The 25,683-nt window shown below is 35.4% G+C and overlaps 1 protein-coding gene across 1 annotated transcript in view; it reads left to right on the top strand.

Annotated features, from left to right (window-relative positions):
- Positions 1-5,315: 5,315 nt before the first annotated feature.
- Positions 5,316-25,683, top strand: part of USH2A (usherin) — a 1,059,501-nt gene continuing 1,039,133 nt past the window's right edge. The window contains exons 1-2 of the mRNA XM_044674959.1: positions 5,316-5,800; positions 11,433-11,598. Of these exons, the coding sequence (XP_044530894.1) occupies positions 5,316-5,800; positions 11,433-11,598 (651 nt within the window). The remainder of the gene's footprint in view (positions 5,801-11,432; positions 11,599-25,683) is intronic.

Genomic DNA, 25,683 nt, shown 5'->3' with positions numbered 1-25,683 from the left:
AATATCTCTCTTTGCTCTCTAAGAATCATATAATTGGTAGATTAGGTCCAGATCTGCATTCACAGAGAAATTTGTATAGCAATATAGTCACAGATCAAACAACGTACAACTATATGTCAGACTCTATAGGGGCCTTACAGTTAGAAATATAGTTATTAATTCTGTAAACTTTCCTTCCTCTACTTTCAAATCCATTAAAAAGCAGTCAGGACATTCACTGGTCTTGTATGCATACATTATTGAGTAGCTTTGGAAAAGAGAAATTGAATATTAGTATGAGATGAGTATAATAACGGCTATGATTAAGTGGATGTTGATAGAGTGTGGTCAGTAGGAATGGTTTGAGAGTATTTTGGGGGGTGCAGGGTGAGTCTAGGTCTTGATCTCAAGGGAGTTTGTTTTTGTGAACTTTGATTTAGGAAATATGGGGAGAGGGGAGAATTTGGGTGGGAAGAGCATAGAGTTCCCAGGCAGACTGTTTGCTTAATGGCTCTTTGTCTCCTCTTTATGAGTAACTTCAAAATTTAGGGACAGTGATAAGAGCTCTGCTGGATGTGTCCCATCTTAATGGTATAACTCTGATTCTGCACTAAAATTGGGAATGTGTGGGAATCAAAGGACCTAAAATGATGGAGATCAGCATGAGTGGACTACAATGCCTACAATGCCATACATACTGTGACCAACTGTAGCTCGCTGGATGAAAATTTTGGTTAAGTTCTCATCTGTGTTCATTATTCCTGGGTTTTTAGGTCATTCAACTTTCCAAAGACTTTTTACAGAGTGACTTTCAGGTTCTAGAAGTCAGAGGGTTCTGAAAGACTATTCATTGTGCATTTAGGTGGCACAATGGATAGAGAGCTTAGAGCCCTAGAATGGGAGGTCCTGGGTTCAAATATGGCCTCAGACACTTTCTAGCTGTGTCACCCTAGGCAAACCAATTAACCTCAGTTATATAACTCTTATCACTCTTCTGCCTTGGAATTGGTACTTGGTATCAATTCTAAGGCAGAAGGTAAGAGTTTGTTAAAAATATTGTTTGTAACTTGTTAGGTAGCCAGGTCTTTTTGTATGTATCTATAGGTATGTATCCCTTCCACATTGTGACTTTTCCCATTGCAATTTCTATACATTGCGAGTTGGCATAAGAATTTAAATGAGAATTTTTAGGGAGTTTTGAGGAAGCTGCAGACATGTGAAGGCTATCAGATGATACATAAAAAATTAAGAAACGCAGAAATATAAAAAATATATGTATAGTATTGTATTATATCAACATAATTTTTCTTTAAATGCCATAAGTATTCACAATTTCTTTTTTAAAAGTTAAAATAAGAAAAAAACTAAAGTTTGCAAGAAAGAATGTGAAAGCTAGCAGATGACACACAAAGGTTGGAAATGTAAAAATATCTTTAAAAGTTTAGTAACTCATAAATGCATATAAGGTACTATAAACACCTCATAAAAGAAAAAAGTTCTTCCCTGGAACCAGGGGAGGGCCAAAAATTTTTATGTAGATTTTCCAGATCAGAGGGATACTGTACTCCTAACCCCTAGGATGTGTGTGAGATACTTGTATTGCTTTATTTTGCATATTAATTTTCTATCTCCATTGATTAGAAGTCCTAGATTTACGGAATCACTGATTATTGAGCTGGAAGATACCTTGGAGATATTTCTTCCAAATCTCTCAACTTTATAAATGAAGATATAGAGACAAAGTGGAATTAACTTATGGTACATGTCAGCTGACAAGTCGCATGCCCCAAACCATAGGTGAGACCAGTTAAAGCATACTACAATAATAAATTATAGAAGTATAACTTTAAATCTAGAAGGGACCTTACAGGTAACCTACTCCAACTTTTTCATTTTATAGTCGAGGAAACTAATTCCCCAGAAAGTTACATGACTTGTCAAAGGTTACATGGGTATTAAATGTTAGAGGTGGGACAGCTAGCTAGCTCATTGGATAGAGAACCAGGCCTAGGGATTGGATGTCCGGGGTTCAAACCTGTTGTCAGACACTTCCTAGCTGTGTGACCTTGGGCAAGTCACTTAATCCCCAGTTGCCTAGCCCTTACCATTTTTCTGTCTTGGAACCAGTACTTAGTTTAGATTCCAGGATGGAAGATAAAGGTTGTAAACAAATGTTAGAGGCAAAATTTGAAAGAAAATTTGGTTCAAATACTGCTTTAGAATGTGCTGTGTAACTTTTATGTGCCTCATTTTCCTCATTTGCGGAATGCAATGGTTGGATTTAATAACCTCTAAGAGCTCTCCTAGTTCTAAATCTGATCCTCTAAGCAGCTTTGCAGATAACTTCATTTCTAGTTATAAATTTGTCCTTGCAAGAATATCATAATTGACAAACCAAGGAAAAGAATTTTGTAGAAAAGTAAGAAAACAACACATCCCAACTGGAAACGTTTATATTTCAAGAGAGTCTATGTCCTGTAAAGGCACTCTTTCTAGCTCTTTTATGGGAGGTAAAGAATGATTCTGAGAGACCATTCATGGTTCATCACTGACCGTTTTAATAGCCTGATGTGCCCTAGAGAGCTTCTGCCAAAATAAGATAATTACAGAAGAGATAGACACATCAGTAAGCAAACCGCCACCTGTTTCCCAACTAGGCTTTCCATTTTTTTCAGAAAAGGAAAAAAACCCCATAACACTATAAGTTCCTGTTGCTTCAGATTGTGGTCCACTTATGTTGTTATCCCCAAAAGAGGTCCAACAGTAGTCAAAGACACATAGAACTGACTGCTGAGTTCTAGAAAGGTCTTTTGGGCATATCCACCCTCACCTTTTACCACATAGACATTAAGGGGGAGGGGAAATATTGCTGCTGCTTTGGTACTTAATTCAAAACCTCTAAGCTCCCAAGTCTGTCTCCCAGAGAAGGCTACCAGTTGCTATTTAACCTCTAGAGAAAACACACACATATCCAAAAGATGGAATAGCAGTGAAAAGAGAAGAGATTGAGAATTGGAGGATAAAAGGGTACAAGACGGTGGAAATTCTACTTAAGGACTTGGTCATTTGGGTATCAAATGTAAAGGGTTAAGGGCTAATGATCTCTGATCACTAGGTATGACACATAACATCACTATCACTATTTCTTTCTCTCTCTCTCTCTCTGTCTCTCTCTCTCTGTCTCTCTCTGTCTCTCTCTGTCTCTGTCTCTCTCTTTCTCTCTCTCTGTCTCTCTCTCCGTCTCTCTCTCTTTCTGTCTCTCTCTGTCTCTCTGTCTCTGTCTTGCTCTCTCTGTCTGTGTCTGTCTGTCTGTCTGTCTGTCTGTCTGTCTGTCTGTCTGTCTCTCTGTCTCTCTCTGTCTCTCTCTGTCTTTCTTTCTCTCACTCTCTCTTGCTATCTTGTGCTTTCTCTCTCTGTCTCTTTCTCTCAGTCTCTGTCTCTCTCTCCATCTCTTTCTCTCTCTCTCTCTTTCTGTCTCTCTCTGTCTCTCTATCTCTGTCTTGTTCTCTCTGTCTGTCTCTGTCTCTGTCTCTGTCTCTCTCTGTCTCTCTCTCTGTCTCTCTCTCTTTCTCTCACTCTCTCTTGCTATCTTGTGTTTTCTCTCTCTGTCTCTTTCTCTCAGTCTCTGTCTCTCTCTCCATTTCTCTATCCCTCTACTTCTCTGTCCATCCATCCATATATCTATTTCTCTTTTTCTCTCTCATTGGCAGTTCTCTATACCAATGAAATCAGAAGTCGAGTCTCAAAGGAAAACATACACATGCATTAATATTTTTTCTTTTGCAACGTATGTAAAAATTTTTCTGGACTCGACTTGTGGTTTCATTGGTAAGGAAACTACCAAATGAAGAAACTCCCTCTGTCACTATAGTAGCTACTGTATAATTCATAGTCGTAGAGAGTTAGCTGGAAATTACTGATCTTAGTCGTCACATTTGGGATTTGATTGTACCGCTGAAGAACAATGGGATGTCATTTTCATTAGAGAGTTAAATGGATTGAAGCCTTTGGAAGGAGGAGTAGAAAAAGGGAGAGGGGAATGAGAGGGCTGGAATGTCAGGATGAAGCACACTGCTACTTTAAAATTATGTATGCACGGACCCATCCAGGTCCCTCCCACTGTTAGGAGCAACAGATGTAAGCCAGGCTAGAGAGCAGACTGAGCTCTTGAGCTCCAGTTAGCAAAGTGTTTACTGTGCAGGGCACCTTACCTGGGAGCCCAAGTATTCCTTCCAGCATTCCTGCTGCTGCTCCGGCCTATTTGCTAAGAGTAACTGGGGGTTGCCACAGGGTTGCTGGGCAACGGCAGACAGCGATCCTCCTGGAGAGCCAATTGTCAAACTGAGGGGACAGTACCACTCCCGTTGAAATGCAATAAATAACGGTAACTTTGCTTCCTCTTCTCAGTACCATTCCTTAGTCAGAATTAGAGGCCCATGTTTAGCCCCTAAATAAGTGGGAGTGTGAGTAAACCCTAGCCTGAGCCCCACTGCTGAATATTAAAGCATGGGACAGATGGTGATGGGTTTCTAATCAGCTTTACTAGTAGGGCTAAATGGAGCAACACTGGCTGGGAGATAAGGGGGTAAGGGGCAAAGTGCTTTTCAAACTTCAAGTGTTAGATATTTGTGTGGCATGTGATAGACATATAACTCTTCTCTTCTTAAATGGGGGTGGTGGTGGAATATTGGACACTAGAGTCCTAGTGGACAAATGGGACGTGTAGTAACTGCTGGGAATATTATCTGGGATCTGGTAGAATGCCAAATGATAGCTGTGGGTTTAAGAAAAAAAAATTTTTAGTAAACAATAAATGCAGATATTCCAATATACAAAGAACAATAAAAAAGATTGTAAAATGAAATTCTGTTTTGTAGGATTTAACCCCTCCAACTAAATTGAACAGAAAAGCAGCAGTTTCCTGATTAGTTTGAATATTTTTACAGAAAACTTAAGCACAAATAGTATTTGTCTAAACAAGTTAATTAAAAGTAACTTTCTCAACAAAAGTACTTCAGTCTGCAGAGTGCTTTTGGCATAGTAGGTACTTACTAAGTGCTAAGGGACTGTTTATACTTAGGAAATTCTCAACTTTTAGAATTACAGGAACTCATCTCAGACTTTTTGCTTTTGGTTCACAGTAACCATCTCGCCACCCATGACTTCACTGTTGGTCAAGAAGATCTTGGTATTTCTTCAGTGTGAGAACATGTCCTGTGTTTTCCGAAAATGGATCATCTCATCACCATTTAAAATGCCCTGCTTCCAAGTGTTTGCAAGCTAGTGACATTATTTATTTAGAAACCCTTTATCAGGAGAAGGCTTTTTTTGTAAACATGAATTACCTGGCTCATTCATGGGACTACGGGTTCCTGTTTCATGTCGTTGGGACATTTATCCTTGCTTACTTTGCTTCTATACCATTAGCTAGCTCACAGGGGCTTTTCCCAAGGCTGCAAAATGTTGGAGCCTTAAAGAATGTTTCAATTGTGCCAACCCAAGCAACATGTGGACTACCAGGTCGGAGTGCTTTCTGTCACAGTACCACAGCAGCGGAAAGTATTCAATACTGTATCCAGAGGTTTTGTACTCAGGATTGTCCATACAGATCTTCTGCCCCTTCCTATATTGCCCTTTTCTCGGCAGGCCTCAGGAGCTGCATTACTGCAGACAAAAACGATTTGCACCCTGGCTCCCCTAGCAATTCTACAAGTTTTATTTTTGGTAATCTCAAAGATTGCTTTTCTTTGCCTCACTCTCCAAGGCTGGCGACATCATTTGCTTTAGCTGTGTGGCTGAAACCTGAGCAAGAAGGTGTAATGTAAGTAGTGATGTGGGTGTTTGCTTTCCTGGAGTTCTGAAAAATCAGGAGTAGAAATGATGATTTCGACTTACAAGCTAGAAAAAAAGAAGGGCAAAAGTTTGTAATTCTTCATAGAAAAAATACATTCTTAGGATAAAAGAGCAACCTGTGTTATTAATTACCAAAAAAAAAAAAGCCACCATGGCAAAGTAGAAAGAAGGCTCTGGAGTCAGAAGAGAGATACATTTAAATTCTATCTCTGAGGCATATTTATTTTGTGATTTTAGGCAAGTCTCTTGTTCTACATGGGCCTCACTGTTTTCACCTGTAAAAATGAGGAGTTTGGACTAGATGGCCTCTAAGGCCCCTTCCAAATTAAGATCTAAATGCCTATTACCAAAAATACTAAGTTTTGCATATTAAATGAATCCTCAAGAAAAAAAAATAGGAATGGAATGATGACCATATGAATTTAATATACACATTCATGACTATCCTATTTTAACTAAAGTCTTTTTCTTTTTACTGAAAGGCCTGGCTTAGACCATCCTAGTCTTGGACACTGATGAAACACGTTGCAAAGTTTATCAGAGAGAAAAAAAAATGACAGTCACAAATTCCTGATCTAGGTTATAAGTAAACCAAACCTAATAACTTTTTTCCCTATGGAAAACATAGCTTTTGTCCTCTTCCCTGTCTGGTGTCTGCATCTTCAATTAGTTAAGAAAATAGAGGTAATTGTGAACTATTCTCAAAGGCTTTTCTCCTGTCTGCCCAGCAACAATGCCTTCAATGTGAAGCTAGGGAGGGGCCTTATGGTTTGTCCTATGACAATTTTGTATTCTGATAGCCTAAACTCCTGATTTTTTTTTATGGTGGATGTCTCTAGTCTTATCAGTCATCAGTAAATTGGTTTCTTCAATGCATTTTTCATCAGATCTGGCCAATTTGGAAATACCTATCCCAAGTCTTTGACAAAGTCTGTGTAGCTTTTAATTTTGGGGGGTTTTTTTGCAAGTAAATGAGGTAAAAAATGTGCCAGATGATCGATTTCAAATCCTGAATGAAAATGGGTAGTTTTAAATTCAGTCTTAAACTTGGAGTAGAAGTAGTCCCCAATCTACTTTTACCTGCCATTTCCTTAAAAAAAAAAAGCTGTTTAAAATCCCAGTAAATCACAACTTAGTTTATACAGCTAAAGCCTGAGGTGTTTTGGAAGAATGTCCCTTGACAGACAGAGCTGGGATAAAATGTTCCTTTCTCTACTCACACTGACACCCTTATGCCAATTTCACCTGCCATTGGCATAATTTCACACAGACAAGATAGAGCAGAATTCACTGAGGAGGGATCATGAGGTCTTTGGTTTTGAGTGTTTCATGCATCAAGGTCATTTCCATTCTCAAAACCATGATACCTATGGGGACAGGGGAAATTTCGGGGTGTTTGCACTAGATAAGTTAAATAAACAAAATGTGGATTATCCAATTATTGTTTATCCAGGAACAAAAATAAATCCACTTCCTAAATATTTTGCTACCTGCCTTCTTTTCACATTTATTATCTACCAGGCTAGTATGTTTACAAGCAAACAAAATAGCCAGGAAGACAATCAATAACATATTAAGAAAAGCATTTTCAGTAAGCTTTGGGAAATAAGGCTGCATGTGGTAAATACATTCTTGAGTAATGGTCAAACCTCAATTCTCACTTGTGGATTTAAATTCAAGAAAATGAATGGAGGGAAATGCTTCTTAGATTGCTTAGGTGTATATTACATGGAGATGGGAGGCTGGAGAGGAATTTTGGAGTTCTCTCTCTTTTTTATCTGACTTAGAAGTGTTAAGCAACTGGAGTGGGAAAAACTAAATAAGGAACAAAATATTAAATCTGGGATTTATGTAGAACTCTTTACTGCAAATTACACAAAGTTCTTAAAATTTTTCAGGGTAATAATGTGAACTAAAATTTACAATGACATTTCTTCCTCATAACTTTGTCAAAAAGGAATGACATTTTCTACATATGTTTGTGTGCATATGCCTATATTTTTCTATCTTAAATACATAGATTTTAAAATGTGATTTTCAAAGATCTCCTTTCTTATCCCCCTGCAAAAATTCCTAACAACAATAATCTCACCTTGTTTAGTCAACTTTATATAAATCAAATCTTGCTTCCTAGTTATTGACAGCATCTACTCCACTTTCCTCTTAATCTTTGACATCCCAAAGACTATTCTATTTATGGTTTGTCAATTTACATATAATGACTTAGTTAACATCTTAACTCCTTATAATTTGCTAGCATGGAGTCTCCTCAAAACTAAGCTTCACCTGCTCAACTGTAGGGAAAAAATATAAATGAGATGAAAGCTTCAAATGAAGATACTTTTACTCTAGAGATGAAAAACCTATTCCCAATATGTAATTGGTCAAGGAAGAGCTGAGCAGTATGACATGATGGGGAAAACAGATAACTTCTTAGCAATTCCTAATTCATTTTCATACTATGGTGTAAAGAGCGTTATTTTAATTCTTAGGAAGTCTTAGTTCTAATCTTGGCTGGCTTTGTTGCTATCAAAATATGTGAACTTTGTCAAGTCATTTAATATATCTTTAATACAGTTTCTTTACCTATTAAGTGGATGACATCTATTCTATATTAAGTATAGTAGCTAGTATACTAGACTCAATCTTGATGACATGGGTTTGAATCCTACCTGCATGATATTGGGCAAGCCACTTAAACTTCTGAGTCAGTTCATTATCTGTAAAACTGGAATAATGCCTTCAGTACCATTCAAGGTTGTTTTGATGATCACACAAGTATTTAAGTACTTTTTAAATTTTAAAGTGCTACATAGTGGTTATTATTATGCAGATCAAATGAAATGATGATTTAAAGGTAATAAATACTTGATAAATAGAAAGTTCTAAAGTCAAAATGGTGACAGTAATAATACCTGAAGTATTTAAACTACCCAAGGAGTTCTTTTGGCTTCTTCATTGTTCAACATTAAGGATCAGGCATCAGTAAGACTAGACTCACCAGGGTAGTTATGTACTTTGCCTTAAATTGGAAAATGTTGGGTGCGTGATGCCAAGTTCTTTATGGTTCTGAAAGAGTTGGTGACTTCCGTCCCATAATTTCTTTTGTAGGTAGCAGTGCTCCTTCCATTAGTCTAGGGGTGAGTTGTAGTACATGTGAATGAATTTATTTACTAGTAATCCTGAAGGATCAATGCCTAATCAGCTGTAGGACTCAACACATGGGGTATCTCGGTTGTTCAGAGGTCTCTTAGGACCTCCTGATTTGGCAGAGCTATCAATGATTATCATTTTTAAATCTATTCTCAATTGATTCCAGATTCATCCAGTTGTCCTCTTATCTGATCGTTATCACTTCATCTTGTCCCTAAAATATGCATAAGATATTTTATCATACTGTTGACCAAAATCCAGGAAAAACATACCCACATTTCCCTTATTTACTAGTTTAGCAGCTCTGTCAAAGAAGAAAAAAAAGATTAATTTGGAACAACTTACTCTTTAAAAAAGCCAAGTCTTATCTTCTGTCTTAGAATCAATATTGTGTATTGGCTCCAAGGCAGAAGATGGTAAGGGCTAGGTAATGTGGGTTAAGTGACTTGCCCAGAGTCACAAAGCTAGGAAGTGTCTGAGGTCAGACTTAGGAAGTTGAGTCTTCCTGACTCCAGATTCAACACTGCATTCCACTGTTCCACCTAGTTGTCCAGTACTTTCTTACTGCCTTTCTTAATTTCTTACTACTCCATTCTCAGGAGCATTCTTTATCGTTGTTCTTGGGGCAGGGTCCTTGTGGGGCATAACTGCTATATTATTTTCTCTACCTTTTTACTGTAAATGAATTTCCATTTGCAATGGGTAAAACAATTAAAATTCCCACGTCAATTATGTTTGGATTAACTTGATTTTTTTTGCCATTAAATCAGCCATGCCTCTGAATCTTTTCTCAACAAGCACTTATGAAGTACCTACAATATGCCAGACAAACATAACTCAAAAGCTTAGTGTAAATATTTATTAGGAATGAACTGCATTATTGTTTTCAACTATGATCTTAGTCTTTCTTTGTTTCTTTTTTCTTAAACCTTTACCTTCCATCTTAGAAGCAATACTGTGTTTCAAGGTAGAAGAGTGGCAGGGCTAGGCAATGGAAGTTGTGATTTACCCAGGTTTACACAGCTATGAAGTTCTTGGGGTCACATTTGAACCCAAGATCTCCTCTCTCCAGACCTGGATCTCTATCCATTGAGTCATTTAGATCCTTCCATAGAGGTCTTTTAGAAATCATTTATTACCATCACGGAGGTAACCTAGGGTATAAAGGAGACATTTTGGAGAGCATGCCCTTTAGGAAAATGTTCCTAAATCACTTTGGCCAAGGGGCCTCTTTCTGAAAAAATTCACCATTCCTTTGACACAACCCTACATTCCTTGCCAAAATCTCATAGTTGTTTGGCCTATAACTATGGATCTTAGACCAATGTAGTGTTTTATTGACTTTTGTCTTATGTTCTAGTGTAAAAAATCCAGCCAAGCAATGTTTCATGTTTGAGCAACAGTGATCGTTTGGCATATGGTCTTGGTTCTTACTCAACACCTGGCCATTCGCCACTAAGACAGACTTCCCCTGGCATCCCAATAAAAGTCTTCCTCAAACCCTCCTAGGAAAGTAGAGCTTTGCTCTTTTGTAACGCCGAGGAAAGGGAAAGAATGTCTGAATTCAGAGCTCAATTTTCCTTCTGAGCCAGGATATTTTAACTGGACAGTCACAAATGTTTAAGTGTCTGCAGTGAAGGGAGTCTGAAGAGCCCAGCTTTGTGATAAGGTCAGAAAAGGACCTTTATCTCTTGATAGCTGTTGTGGATACAGACCAGATTCCTAGAGTGCATCTGAAAACACTTCTGTTATGGCAAAATGACTTAGGAGTCTTTAAAAGAGCTCTCATCAAGAGATTAGATATTGTCTTCAAACAGCATTAACATTACCTAATTGCCTTAAGTTTAGAAATGGACAGAAAACCATCTAATGGCCTTTTACAAGAGTGTCAGCTAACTTTAGGTTAAGACAATTTGAGGATGGGGCAAGCACCAATTGCAGCTGTCCATTTCATCGTAGGAATTAAATAGAGTGATTCAGACTTTAGGGCTAACAGTTTAGAGCCTTCCATGGGCACTAAATTCTCTTTATATGAAAAGAAAGGAAAAGAAAGATGTGCGCTGGTGACTTAATACCCAGCCGGGATGTACTGTGTTGTGCAGCTTCGTATAAAAGAAATAGCAATGGAGCTAATGAGCCAATAGCCTAAATGTTAGTTTTGCAGAATGATTTCAGCCACTTTATTTCCTGTCATGAATCTCTAGTGAAGGATGGTGAGATTCTAAAAAACATGATATAAATTAAATATTCTCTCATTTTTTTTCCCAAGGATTTTTCTTGTCACTGGAACAAAAATAATTTCATGGTATATTTTTATTCTCAGATCTTTGTACTATATGCTTTTCTGAGTGGTATTTAGCATTGGTTTAACATACGTGTATTGCCCAGTGCCTTTGTGTATCTGGTTGGATGCTGACCTTTTCCTTCTTTTCTGGTTGCTTCCTAAGGTGTGTTATCGAAAAGGCCGTGGACGGGCAGATTGTGTTCAAACTTACAATCTCTGAGAAAGAGACCATGTTTTATTATCGCACAGTAAATGGTTTGCAGCCTCCAATAAAAGTAATGACACTGGGGAGAATTCTTGTGAAGAAATGGATTCATCTTAGTGTGCAGGTGAGTAAAATAAAAAGTATTTAACATTTGGTTAAACACAAAGATCTTTCTTTTTTTCTCCTTTTAAAAGGCATCTGCTCACAAATCCCTTAACAGGATTCTCTTTCTTTTCTGATTTTTCCCCTTAAATTTAAATAGGGGCCAGGAAATATTTAAATTATTGATGAATCCTTGTTTACCAGCTTTCCTTCCTCAAAACCAGTTATAAGAATATTCAGAGAAAATAAAATAAAATGCCATGGAGAGACATTACCTACTTAGAGTACATCATATTATTTTCTCTGAGTATATTTGAATTCTACTCAAAAATAAAGTGTAAGTAGCTCTTTGGGTCTCTAGTACTGATCTTATCATTTATAGGTGTATTGAAGTGCTTGATTTTTTTATTTTTACCAGCTGTTTTTTCTTAGAAAACATCTTAGTCGTGAATAAAATTTGGCTGTTGGATTAAAATGGTGACCTTAGAACTAATGAATTTCAAATATCAGATGTACTGTAGCCTTATTACTCCAGTTGTCAACTGCATTTTGTATTGGCTTTGGAAGCTGTTGAAGGCTGAGTTAGCTGTGAGAAGTCGTATGAGTAACTTGATATTTACAGGACTGAGACTAAAAGTGGAGTTTTTGCTTTTTGTTCCTTTAGGGTATTGCTAAATGGCCCTGTACTGCCAGAGGCAGCTCTTTCCTTTCATGACAGAGTGGCCTTACCTGTATAATGCAGCTCCTAGAATCCATCCTACTTAAAGTGGCCAAGGATGAGTGGTCTGCATGGATGAGTCCTAAATGATAAATATATTTGGAGTCTGGTATCTCCAATGAAAATTGGCTTTTATTTCTGGCTTTTGGTTGATGAGATCTGTTTATTCAGTGAGGTACTTGTTTCATATTTTCAAAGATCATTATAGGCTTTTTAACATTACTCAGCATGAGGTTATTTGAGGACCTAGAAAGGATATTGCTTTATGAATTCATCCCTCAGTGGAATAGCATTCTCCGACTCTGACTTATGACCTGTCCCTCTCCCCTTATACACCTGATCTACTTCATGTCAGATGTCAAAGGCAGACCAAAGTTTCTTTATCTATTCTCTCCCCTGACAAGGTTATTCAACCCCACTTCTTATTAATTAAAAATGATTCCTAAATCTCTTTGTTCGCCTGGAGCTCTCCTCTGGGCTCTAGACCCACTCATACAATTGCTTCTGTTGGATATCTTGGGCAAATATCCTATCAGGACCTCATGCTCAATATATTTGAAGCCAGCATTATTATCTTTAAAATGAGCTCTTCTGCAAATTTATTTTCAGCCCCTTACAATTCACTGTCTTTACCTCCTAGGCCAATTCTCCTTCTCTCTGCTTCTATTTATATTTTTAGTACTTAGAACACTGCCTTGTACATAGTTAATACATGCTTATTGACTGATTAAGTACAATGGACATTGGGTCAAATTTGGAGTCAACATTGTCACATGCTACTTGCATCACGTTGGGCACCTGGGTCCTAATTTCTTTATCTATAAAATGAGGGAGATGGATCATATAAACTCCAAGGTTGCCTTCAGCTTTAACTCTATGATTCTATGAGTATGAAAAAATAGGTGAGATATATATGCATATATACCCACTATCATTATCATTATTCTTGTTATGTCATTATTAACATATAGATTTCATTGTGAGTTATGAATGACACATGGCCCCAGAGTTCCTTCTTTCATACTGTCTTGCCTTACTCTTTATATCCCAACCTCTGGCATGGGCTTTGTACACAGTAAATGCTAAATAAATGATTTTTCATCATTTTTTTTATCATCATATTCCTCTGATCAAAAATCCTTCAATAGGTCCTCCTGAATAAAGTTGAAATTCCTTTGTCTGTGATTGAAGGTGGATGACACAAATAATCACTTGATCAAAATTCAGTATTAACCTATCTTTATAGCCTGAGGTTATATTACTCTATTTCTAATACTCTATATTACAGGCAAATTAGCATTATATTACTCTCTTTCTAATACTCTATATTATAGGCAAAAAAAGAAGTTAGGCTCCTGACTTCTATTCTCACTCTGTCTAGAATATCTCATTTCTGCTTCTTTCTTTTACCTGTTGGATTCCTGTTTACCCTTTCAAACTCCACTCAGATATTTTCTTCTTCATACCCCCTGCCCTCCTACCATAATAGTCTTTTTTTCTCAGAGATCAAAACACATTTTACCTGTCTGTTGGAGTTGTCATGTATTAGTTTGTATTTTAGTTATCTATGTTTGTGCCATTTCCCATATTACATTGTATGGTCCACAAGGGCATGGATCTTATCTGATCTAAACTTCATATGTCTCTATCACCTAGCACATTGCTTTGCATAAATTAGTAAATAAACATTAATAAATGTTAATTGAATGAAGTAATGATTACATACAGAAAGCATGTTTCCCTTACAGGTATAGAGCTCAGAGGATCATGAAGATTTGGCTGATGTCCCATTTTATGTTTTTTTCATAAAAACAAAAAAAACAATCCACAACTACCATATATGCACAAGTGGTTGCCATATATAAATCACCATGTAGTGGCTGCATTTGTGTCCTGCTATTACTGCTTCACAAATTTCCAAAGCAATGGAGTTGAGTTTCAATATGAAAATTGCTAAAATAGAAAATGTCAGGGGACTAGACTATACAGAAGATGTCAGACTGATGGATTTGTTGCTGCTTAATACTGACAATTAAAAAAACAACTCTGGATTTGTCTTTATTTTGCCTGATCATATCTGGGTAAGTTGGCCATGTATTGGCAGACAGTAGTACATTAAAAGCTTCAGAAAGAAAGTTTAAAATCTAAATGCAAAGAGGTAACCAAGACTGAATTACTCTCCTGGGAGCAAAATGCTCTTAGAGTGCCTATTGAAATCAGCATTATCATTTCAATACATGTCAAATATGAGTCATTTCCTAGTTTAGGCAAAATTTCTTTATAAATCTTTAAATCTTCCACTTCTTTCAAGAAAAGGTTAAAGTACTTATGATTTAATGAGACTGCTTTACATCATAACTGTTTGACTATCAAGAGAAAACTTGTCCTTTCCAATTTGTGAACTCCTTTTATTTTTTCCTTGAGTTTTTTTAATGTTTTACATTTAATATTAAAAATACAGACTCAAGCAGTCATAAAAACTAGAAAACCATTAGATTCTTTCAAACTACAAGAATTTGAAAAACATTTATATATACACATAATTTTTAAAAGCAAGTTCCATATATGAAAGTTTTAATTTATATTAAAAATAAATGAAGGAGTGGTAATTTGATTTATGAAAGGAAACATGGAATTCCTTTAATCCTTTAACCTTAGCAAGTGTAAAAAGTGACTATATTTTTAATAACTCAAATTACTGATAACCTTTTAGGAACAGATCTATTGAATTTCTTTAAAAATTATGAAAATCAGCATAACAAAACATTTTGGAGTGGAAATCAAGATATTTAGATTTTAGTTCAGACTGGAGCACTGATTTTGTGGCTCCAAGTCATTTACTTAAGCTCTCTACCCTTTAGTTTCCTCAGAAAGTAAAGGGGCAGAATTGGATGACTCAAGCTTCTCTAACTCCAATGAAATTCTAATTCTACTGTTTAAGATATGGTATTCTTATAGAACACCCTAATAGTATTACTAAAAAGAATCTTTTTTAGTTTTTCTTAAAATTTTTTTTAAATTGGCAGTAGGATGGTAAAAGGAAGAGAATATAAATGCTTATAAAATGAAAAATAAAATAACATAATCTTTGATTCTAATATACAAAAAATATGAATTCAAAATAATGGATTATATTATTTATTTTGAATTTATTGAAGTCCAAAATACAGAAAAAATAGTTGGTTAAATTTTGTAAATGATCCTGAAAATGAACAGATTTATTTAAAACTTTTCCCTTCCCTTCCCTTTTACCTATGACCTCCTGTCATTGGGCCTGTCTCTTAATCCACTAAGCCACCTACTTGCCCCCTCCTCTCTTATTTATTTTTTAAAGATTGAGTTTCTTTTTCTCAGTTATGAGCATCCATTTATGTTCTGATTATAACTGTGATTAGCATAAAAGCCTTAATCTGTCCTCTTTTTTTTCTCCCCTGACCTAGGCTTGTTTGTCTCTCCTTAAATTTAGGGTTATATTGTCATTTTCATTTGTTGATTTTAACTGATTTCAAAGTGTCATTTAAAAGAACTTTTGAGTTGTGTACAGAATAGCATATAATAAGCTCAACTGACATTTTTGTTTTTCAGCAAGATGTGATAACTACATAAAAGAAAAAATCTGGAGGAGAGGATGTATAATAACTATTAGATCATTTCCCCCCACTCTTCCCTGTTCCCTCTCATTCTCCGCTTTTTAATAGTACTGGGATCTTAAAAAGAAAGTAGTCTCCTAGTGGGCCTCTGATTAAGGAGGTTCAACATATTTGTTAGCAAGGAGACCTTAACCACTTTTGCTCCACTACAGCTCAGTACTTCCTGAGTCAAGTGATCTAGCAGCTTTCCCCCAGTAGCCGAGTTTACAGGTATTCTGAACCATCGTTGTCTGGCCATACTTTTCAAAAAATACTTAAATACTTTTTTGATGCTGTATTCTGTAATAATGCCAATCCTAAGTCAGGATGGGATGCTTGAATTGGTATTGGACTAGGAACCAGGATACCCAAATTTTGATCCCAACACTACTATTAACTAGCTATATGATCTTAGCAAGTCACTTGATCCTTCTAGGTCTCCTTTGTAAAATAATGAATTTCCTCCCTTGTAAAATAATGAGGTTGGAGTAGAAGATCCCCAGAGTCTTTTCCATCTCTGTTATTTCATGATTTTATTAATTTATTGGTTAGGAACAGAGACTGCTTCCACTGTTTCTTCCATGTGGGTCACTCAGTAGGAAATAGAAGCTTGGCAGGGGGGTGGGTGAGGGAGTCCAAATCATTGCAAATGCTGGCATAGTGAAGTCTGAATTTGTAGGATTTTTTGGATAACTAGATTAAAAAAAAAACTAATGATGCTCAACTTTCTCTGCTAGGGTACATAGAACTGACTGGAATACTAGTTGAGTTTTAAAAGTCACTGCAATGTGGTAAGCAGAGCATGAATTAGTAGATCTGTTCTTTGGACTTAACCTTTTAAAATTTGTTATATATTTTGGGCCTCAATTTCCCTTTAGTAAAATGGAAATAATACTCGTTGCTTAAGAAAAATTGTATGTACACAGTACTGGATTAATTTAGCATGTGGGAGACGTCTAAGAAAGGCTAGAAATAAAGGGTGGAAGTTTGCTTTGCTAAACAAAGGATACTGATGTCTAATATAGCAATACTGAAGGATCTAACAGTTTCTATTCCAGAACTAGCATTTTGAAGGTTCAACCTGTTGGAACATGATTAGTTTTTAAATTAATATTCATTTGGGGACTTGAAGCTGACATGATTGCCAATTTAAATTTCACTTTGGGGTTTAATATATTGGCTATTTCAAATTATATCAAGCTGAAATTTGTTATGCCAATTTTTTTGTACTAAAACTGGTAAAAAATCAATTCAGACTTTTTTATTATCAAATGGGGAAAACTAATAATGGTAACAGACTTTTTTTTAAAGCTTAACCTTCAAAATGAATCAGTACATTCTATAATCACTATAGGATAGATTCTCGTGGTATTCGTTAGGAAAAAATGCTCTGAAATAGAGAATGGGACTTAATGTAGGTAACTGGCAATGGGGTTAGGGGTAAAAACTACTGCTAAGATGATTGGTATTTAGTTACATGCCATTTTTAATGTAATATGGGCCAAGATTTCTCTATTAAAATACTTTTTTTCCCTTAAGCAATTCCACACATTATATAGGACAAACGTCATTAAAGAATCATCAGCCTAGCCAGCCTTCTAGCAACTGTTCTGAAATGCAATAAAACAATTACTATAATTTGAACCTGATGAAATACCGCAACAGTGGTGCTAACCAATGACTTTGCAACAGGGGAATGCTATCATACTCCATGCAATTTTGAGAGATCCTTGATAGATGGAAAACATGAGAGCAGCAAAAAGGTTCTAATGCTTCCCTGCCTGGAAAATAATATTTGCTCAAATTTGATGAAATGAAAGTCAAAAACACATGGGCAAATACAGTTTTAGGAATCAATAGATGAAGAATAGGAGTTTCATATTCACCAACTGTTTGTTTACAAAATATGTTCTTTTGATTTATGCACTTAATCTGAAAGAGGAAAACTATTGATAGTTCTAGTGAAAAAGAAAATGTAATCCAACCAGCATTTGTTAGAATAGATAAACCTTGACTCTAAATTAATCTCTGGAGCGTATGCCCATGTGCACACTTCATATAAGTATTTCTAGGTACCTATTGATTGCTGAGAAATAAAATGGTTCATATGGCCTTATGAAAACTTCTTCATTCAGTGCAACAAGCCCTGGGATTCTTAAGGGAGCTCAGAAAATGAATCTTAAGCTTTGCTCTTGCCCTATTGCCTCCAACTGAATATATGTGGAAATCTACCCATTTCTGGAAATCTGACTATCTGAGAGTTGAATGAAATGAGTCAGCTCATGTTTGCATGATTATCTAGGCTTATTCAAGACCAAATGAAGTGACTATGTAGTTATTCAACAAATCTTTATTAAATACTTGCCATTTGCACTGTGTTAAAAGCTGGGGATATGAAAGAAAGGTAAATTTATGATCCTGACCCTCAAGGAACTCACATTATAATAGGGGGAGACAATGTGCAAAAGCAAAACAAACCCTAACCCCCCAATTAATTTAGAAGATATATACTGTGTATATGAAAGGTAATCTCAAAGGGAAGTCTCAGAAGGACAGGGGGCAGGGAAGATGAGGAATGGACTCCTGTTGAAGGTAGAATTTGAGCTAAGTTTTAAAAGAATTTGGTTGGCAGAGGGTAGAAGAAAGGATCCTCTTAACTACTAATATCTTCCTTTCCAAACTCCTTTATATTTAATTACTTTGTATATACTTGTATTTATTAATTTTATATATTTTTAAATGTTTTCTTTATTAGAATATATTATTATTAAAATATATATTAGAATAAGTTTCTTATGAGTAGGAATTGTTCCATTCTTTATACTTGTATTCTCAGTGCCTTATACATGGTAGATGTTTAAAATATTTTAAAAATTCCATTCACCATTCAGGAGATTTAACCATTTTACACTTCCTTACCATCCCTATGCCATTTGTGTCATTCCACTCTTAGAATGTAAGCTTCTTAAAGGCAACATAGTCCCTCTTTAATATTTGTTTTCCTGGCACTTAACACAGTACATTGTACATTATAAGTGCATAATAAACACTTTTTTTTCCCAGCAAAACATGCTGTATTTTGAAAGATCTGAGATTTGGCATGGTGGTAACTATTAAAATATTATAATCCCATGATTTCTTAGGAAATGATCCTTATAAATTCCATGACCAAAAATTTCGTAATATGTTAAGTATAATAGTTCATTTGAACAAGTGGATCTGTGTGAGAAAATGATATATTTGGGTGAAATCGAATCTTAAAATTTTTATCTTATTCTTAATGATACTTTTTGTCTTTTATACTTCATTCAATTTCCAAATATAACACTATATTTGGTTCCAAATATAACAGCAATAAAAAACTTAAGAGAAAAAAAGCAGCTCAGAAAAACTAATGAACTCATTGACTTTCTTATAGTGTATGTAGCTTTCTGTATCCATAGTCCATCAACCCCTACCACTACCCCAATATTGTAAAGGGAGAGATGTATTCTCACTGCTCATTATAATTATATGGCCTGCCTATAGGAATATAGAACTACTATGGATCTTAATGATTATTGAATTTAATATTTTATAGATGAATGAGCTGAGGTCCAGAGAGGTTTTGATTTGCCCAAAAATTAGTGGCAGAACTAGGACTCCTGATGTGGTCCAATGCTGTTTCTGTTACACCAAGACCTTCCCCCACACTCTAATTATATTTCGCCCCCCCCAATTTTACATGTAGATACAATTTTTAATAAGGGTTATTTGATCTTTTGCGATTTATTTTCTTCCCTCTCTTACTCCCCAATTCCCCCCTCTCTGAGACAGCAGGTAATATGGGTTAAACATGTTCTATCATGTAATACATATTTCCATGTTCATCATATAAAGAAGACGTACATTGCTTGTATAAGAAAAAAACTCAAAAAAGAAATAAACTGAAAATCATATGCTTCAATCTACATTCAGACTCCATCATTTCCTTCTAAGGTGGTGGATTATTCCACCACTTCTTTAGTATTTAGAAGGCCACAAATTTGGATAAAGTCCATATACAATAAAAAATAATTTTTTTTCATTTTTTGACATAACCTACAGTGTCAGAGAACCATGCTTTATTAAAATAAACATCTCACCACAACATTAGTCACATTTGCTATGCACCTATGTGCGAAATACTATATAAAGTGCAAGGGATACAAATGGAAAAAAACAAGATAGTTCATGTTTTCAAGGAGCTCCTCATTCTAAAAAATCCAGATATTAAGGTCCCATGTTCCTGAGATTACATCACTAAAGTAGAAGGTAATGCCTTTTTAATGTCATCGCTATTGGTAAAATCTGATCCATTTCTGTGATTAACCCATTTGGTAATGCCGGGGACTGGGTAAGAACTTTATTTTCTCATCTTTAGTAGCTATGGCTACTGAGGACATGACTGTTTTAGTACTTGTACAAACGTTTGCCAGGTTGCATGGTTGTAAAGCATGACTTTCTGGATAATTTTGGCTTCTGGAATTATATTAGAAGCAGGACCAGTCTCCTAGATATGAGAGCTTTTTTTTTTTTTCAGATAAATTTGTTGCAGATATTTTTTCCCTGTTGACTTTCTTTGCAAGTGTATTGTTCTTCTTCTTTATCCTTTCTTTCCTTTTTTAAATAAACAATAGAACAGAGCAAAACCCACTCTGATGTTTGATTAACAACTCCCAGTAATCCTTGAAGACTTTAGGATTCTAAAGAGATAGACTTCTCATCTCCCCCATTAAAACATAAGTTCTTTATCACTTTTCTGATTGTTCAAATTTATTTACCTTTCTAGATTTCTCTTGCCCCTTGTGTTTGCATTTTAAAATTTATACTGAGTTGTGGTGATCTCATCTGAAATGCTTAAAAATACACCACTATGTTAAAAAAATCTCTTTCTATACTCTTTAGGATTAAACTTCTTTTGTTGCTTCTTTCTTTTTCCTAAATATCTTTTGCCCTCCAAAATGTCATACTAAAAGATGTTATCTTCTTTATAAGGTAGCTGCTATTTCTTATGTGATTATAATTTTATTTCTGGAGTACTTAAACTTTTTTTCTGACTGCTTATAGTATTTTTCTTTGATTTGGAAGCTCTAGGTATTTGTTATAATGTTTCTGGGTTTCTTAAGTTGAGGTTGCTTTGAGGAGATGACCAAAGAATTCTTTCTGTTTTCCTTATATCCTTTAGTTCTAATTGATCTAGAGAGTTTAATGATTTCTTGAAATGATAGTGTCTAGGTTTTTTGCTTGTCTGTTCTTGATTTTTTTCTAAGTTAATAGTTTCTGATATTGGATACTTCATTTTTTTCAATTTTTCAATCTTTTAATTTATTCTAATATTTGCTTTTGTTCTAACATTTCTTGCTTCATGTAGTCCTTGAGGTTTGATGGCTCCATTTTATTTTTTTCTGGAAATCTACTTCTTAGAAAAAGATTTCTCTTTTTTTCTTCTAAAACCTTTACCTTCTGTCTTTTTTTCTTCTACCAGGTCTATGTGTCTACCATATCAGTACCATGACAGCAAAGGAAAATAGTAAATGTTGAAGGGAATGTGGCATAATTGGGATACTAATGCATTGCTGGTGGATTTGTGAATTGATCTAATCATTCTGGAAGGCAATTTGGAATTATGCCCAAAGGTCTTTAAAAAAACATGTGTCCTTTGAATCAGCAATGCCACAATTGGGTTTATATCCCAAAGAGATTTTTAAAAATGGAAAAAGTTCTTTTTGTACAAAAATATTTATAATGAGTTTTTTGTGGTGACAAAAATTGGAAAATAAGGGGATGCCCTTTGATTGGGGAATGGCTGAACAAATTATGGTATATGATGGTGATGGAATACTATTTTGCTATGAAGAATGATTAACTGCTTGATTGCTATAAGAACTGGAAAGACCTACATAAAATGATGCAGAGTGAAAAGCAGAACCAGAGAACATTATATACAATAACTGAAACATTGTGCGATGATCAAATGTAGTCAACTTTACTACTAAAAGCAATGCATTGATCCAGGACAACTCTGAGGGATTTGTGAGGAAAAAATGTTGTCTACATTTAGAGAAAGAACTGGGAGAGTAGAAATCCAGAAGAAAATATATGATTTGTCACTTGTTTATATGAGTATATGATTTGGGGTTTTGGTTTTCTAAGATTACTCTATTACAAAAATGAATAATATGAAAATAGAATTTGAGTGATAATATATGTATAATACAGTGAAATTGTTTGTCAACTCCAGGAAGGGGTAAAGAAGAGGGCAGGAAGACAAGAAGAATCATGAAACCATGGGAAAAAAATAAAGTTATATAATCCATCTTTTGAGGGGAAAAAAAGAACAAATACTATGTATTTGTTGCAAAGCAGAAAAGCAGTAAGGGTTTTGCAATAGAGTTTTAATGACTTATCCAGTGTCACACAGGCAGAAATTGTGTAAAGCCAGATTTATAATGAGGATCTTTGGTTTCTGTGTGTGGCTCTCGATTCACTGAGTCATATAGTTGCCCCTAAATGAAAATTTCTTACTTTTGCTATTAGATATTTATTTTTTCAATTTTAACCTCCCACACTGTCATTTCATTAATACTTTAAAATATCTTATTTCATTTCTTCAGCTACTTTTTCAATTTTTGTATCTAATTCATTTTTTTCTCCCATGTTCCACTTGTAATTTTGGAGTTACTCATCCTCTGAGTTTATTTCTTGGACTTTTCTTAATTCATAATATTTCTATTTGGTATTTGTTTTTCCATTTAGTTATATTTTTTTTTGTTTTAAATCTTGGTTTAGGATTTTTTGTTTGAGCAAGACCTCTCCATTCATCTCAGATGGGGTAGGTGGCCCTATCCTATCCCTTTTGTGGACCGGCTACTACTGCTGCTGGTGATGCCTATGGATAGTTGTTAATAGTTTACCACCCTCCCCCCTTAGTCTTCTTCATCACTCTCCTGGTGGCCCATTGCAACTCCTTGCCTTGCCTTCTCCTTGAATATTCTTAATGAGGAGTTTGTTCTGAAATTTGCTATGGTTCTGATAAGCCCTAATGGATTCTAGAGACCTCACTGATTTTAAACCATCTTCATAGCTCCCCTGACACTGACACCCAAGAGCTGAGATGGCCATATTTCTTGATATGACATCCAGTACTCTTTTTAGCTCACTGCTAGGTTCAATCTCCCTTTACATTGATCTATTGGAATTGGTTATGCTCCTGCTTCAGAATCAGAATCTGGGTTAAAGTCTCTATTTTACTGGCTTGGAAACCTCCTTTTCAAAAACTGAGCCAATTGGCTTTAGCTCTATTTGCTGGAATTCAATCTTGCTTTTGTGGTTCAGTTTCTCTTCCAGCCCCCACTGGCTTCTGGCTAGTTTACTTGAATTCTCTCTGATTTCCCTAATCAGACACTCTACCAGCCCCTCTACTGGCTTCTTGCCATATTTTTGTGCTATGGACTGGAGCAAAGAGCTTATTTCTGATTGTTATTGGTGTTCTTTGTCACTGGTCTTTTGGTGATACCTTAAAGCTATTTGCTGGGGTTTATATAGTAGATTTGGGCCTTTGACCTTTCAAGTCTCCCTATTGATCATAAATCCTCTTCTATAATTTCCAGATAAGCTCTTGATATGATATATAATATTCTAACTGAAATAACTAGTTTAAATGAAAACTAACTCTTTAAGCAACCAATCTAAAATTAATTTCTCTTTTGTCTATGGCAAATACTTTGATATCTGACTCATTTTATACTTTAAAAACACCTATCTTCTTCTGGGATAACCATAATAAAACTATCTGTGGATATCAATGAATAATTATAAATTTTAATTTCAAATAATAGAAATTGTAACCATGAATTATATGCTTTGTACAAAGTACTAAAATAATGATTGCACGAGACAGAAAACAGATTCTTTGCATAGTAGATATTGTGGGGTGCCTAGTTCATGGTTAAACATACCTAAGATAGTTTGGAAATATGTGTACGAACTGTACCTTATCATTCAATTTTTGGGGACTTCTACCCACAGGATTGTATTGGTGATGGGACCAAGTTATAGGGAGGTTTTTCTGTGACTTAGATTTGACAGAGTTTTTTAGCAACAAATTGCATCATTGGTCACAACCTGCCACATCAGAATGTGTCAGGAAACAAAACAAATCCAAACAGAAATTAATTTGATAATACCTTTAGCACAATGGTGCCACCAAATATTAGTGTGAAAAAACGGGAAGACATTTTTGATAAATTAATAGGTTTCTGGGAGTTGGAGAATGATACTGCCATGGAGGCTGAGGAGAGAAACAATTATTATAGTTAAGAGAAAAAGTAGGAGCCAAAAGTAAAATTCTAGTTTGACTAAAAGGGTAGGGTCTGGCTGCTTATAGAAATAATGGGGCATTAATGCTGAAAGAAGTTAAAAAGTTAGATAAAAAGATTAAAGATGCCATTTGTATCTTTTGTTTCAGTAGAAGCAAGAACAAGTACAATTTCCAGAATTAGACTTTACCTCACAGTACACACAAACTGAAAAAATAAAATCGAGGGTATCCACATAATAAAAACAAATTCACTTGAAATATAAAGAAATGAGTTTATGTGGATTTTCTATCCTTTAGTTACTTGGAAAATTGCCCAATTTTTCCATATCACCATTTGAGAAGTCCTATTTAACTGATCACATAGATAATTGAGACCCAAAACACATTTTTCCATGACAGTTTTCTAGGTATTTGTGAATACTTTTCCCTTAAAACTTGAGAGGAATTTGTTTTTTGGTAGTTACAAGTTCTTACAGGCAGAAAGACTATAACTGCCCTTCCCTCAAGGAATTTATATTCTATTAGAGGGAAAACCACACATAAAAGGAAGCTAAGAATTGGAAAGGGGAAGTGATGGAAGGTAAATGGCCAGGATCTGAGGGAAAAGTCCAGATTGTATCCATTTGAAAAATGAAGAGATGGCTGACAAGGCACCCTTCCTACATGGAAATTCCTGGAGGAACCATTTGATCAGAGGCAGGGGCTCTAATTTCTGAAGTGTGAATTTCAGGATTAGAGTCATTTTTCAAAATGGAGAAATTTCAAAGAACCGCATTGTAGAAAGCCTTCTCCCTCGACTTTAATATTTAACAAAACACTATCTTCAAGGTTTTATGATATTCTACCTGAGTCCTGAAATCTTTCCAGAGTTATAAAAAGGTAGTTTTAGCTGTTTACTAGAGATTTTGATCTGGAAGTCCCCCCTAGCACCTCAAGGTTGATATTTCCCTAATAACTATTTTATCTGAAAGTCCTATTTTTCTGTCTGACTTCCCTATTTTGTGAATGCCTGCACCAATACTAGCAGCACCACACTCAAATACTTGTTAAGCAGTTATTGTATTCAGAGCCCCATGTTATATAGTGGATAAAGAGTTTGATAACAATTTCTTATCAAGTAGGAAGCTTTGGTAGGAGGATAAAAACCAAACATAGATTATTAAAATATATGATACAATTATCAGCCTTAGAGAGTTACAAAACAAAGTACTATGTGAGATCTAAGGGTAAATGTCATTAAGCAGCCTGACACAGTATGGGAAGAGGCAAAGGATATAGTTTGGCTCAAGGGCTGAGTGGATGGAGAGGGGTGATATGATATAAGCTAGAAGGTAAAATGGTGCCAGAATACGTAAAACTAAAGGAATTTAAATTTTTTCTTTGTAGGAAATAAAAAATGGAAAGTTTTTGAGCAGAGGA

Source organism: Gracilinanus agilis, chromosome 4, assembly GCF_016433145.1.
Source record: "Gracilinanus agilis isolate LMUSP501 chromosome 4, AgileGrace, whole genome shotgun sequence".
NCBI lineage: Eukaryota > Metazoa > Chordata > Mammalia > Didelphimorphia > Didelphidae > Gracilinanus > Gracilinanus agilis.
This window is presented reverse-complemented; position numbering and strand designations above follow the sequence as displayed.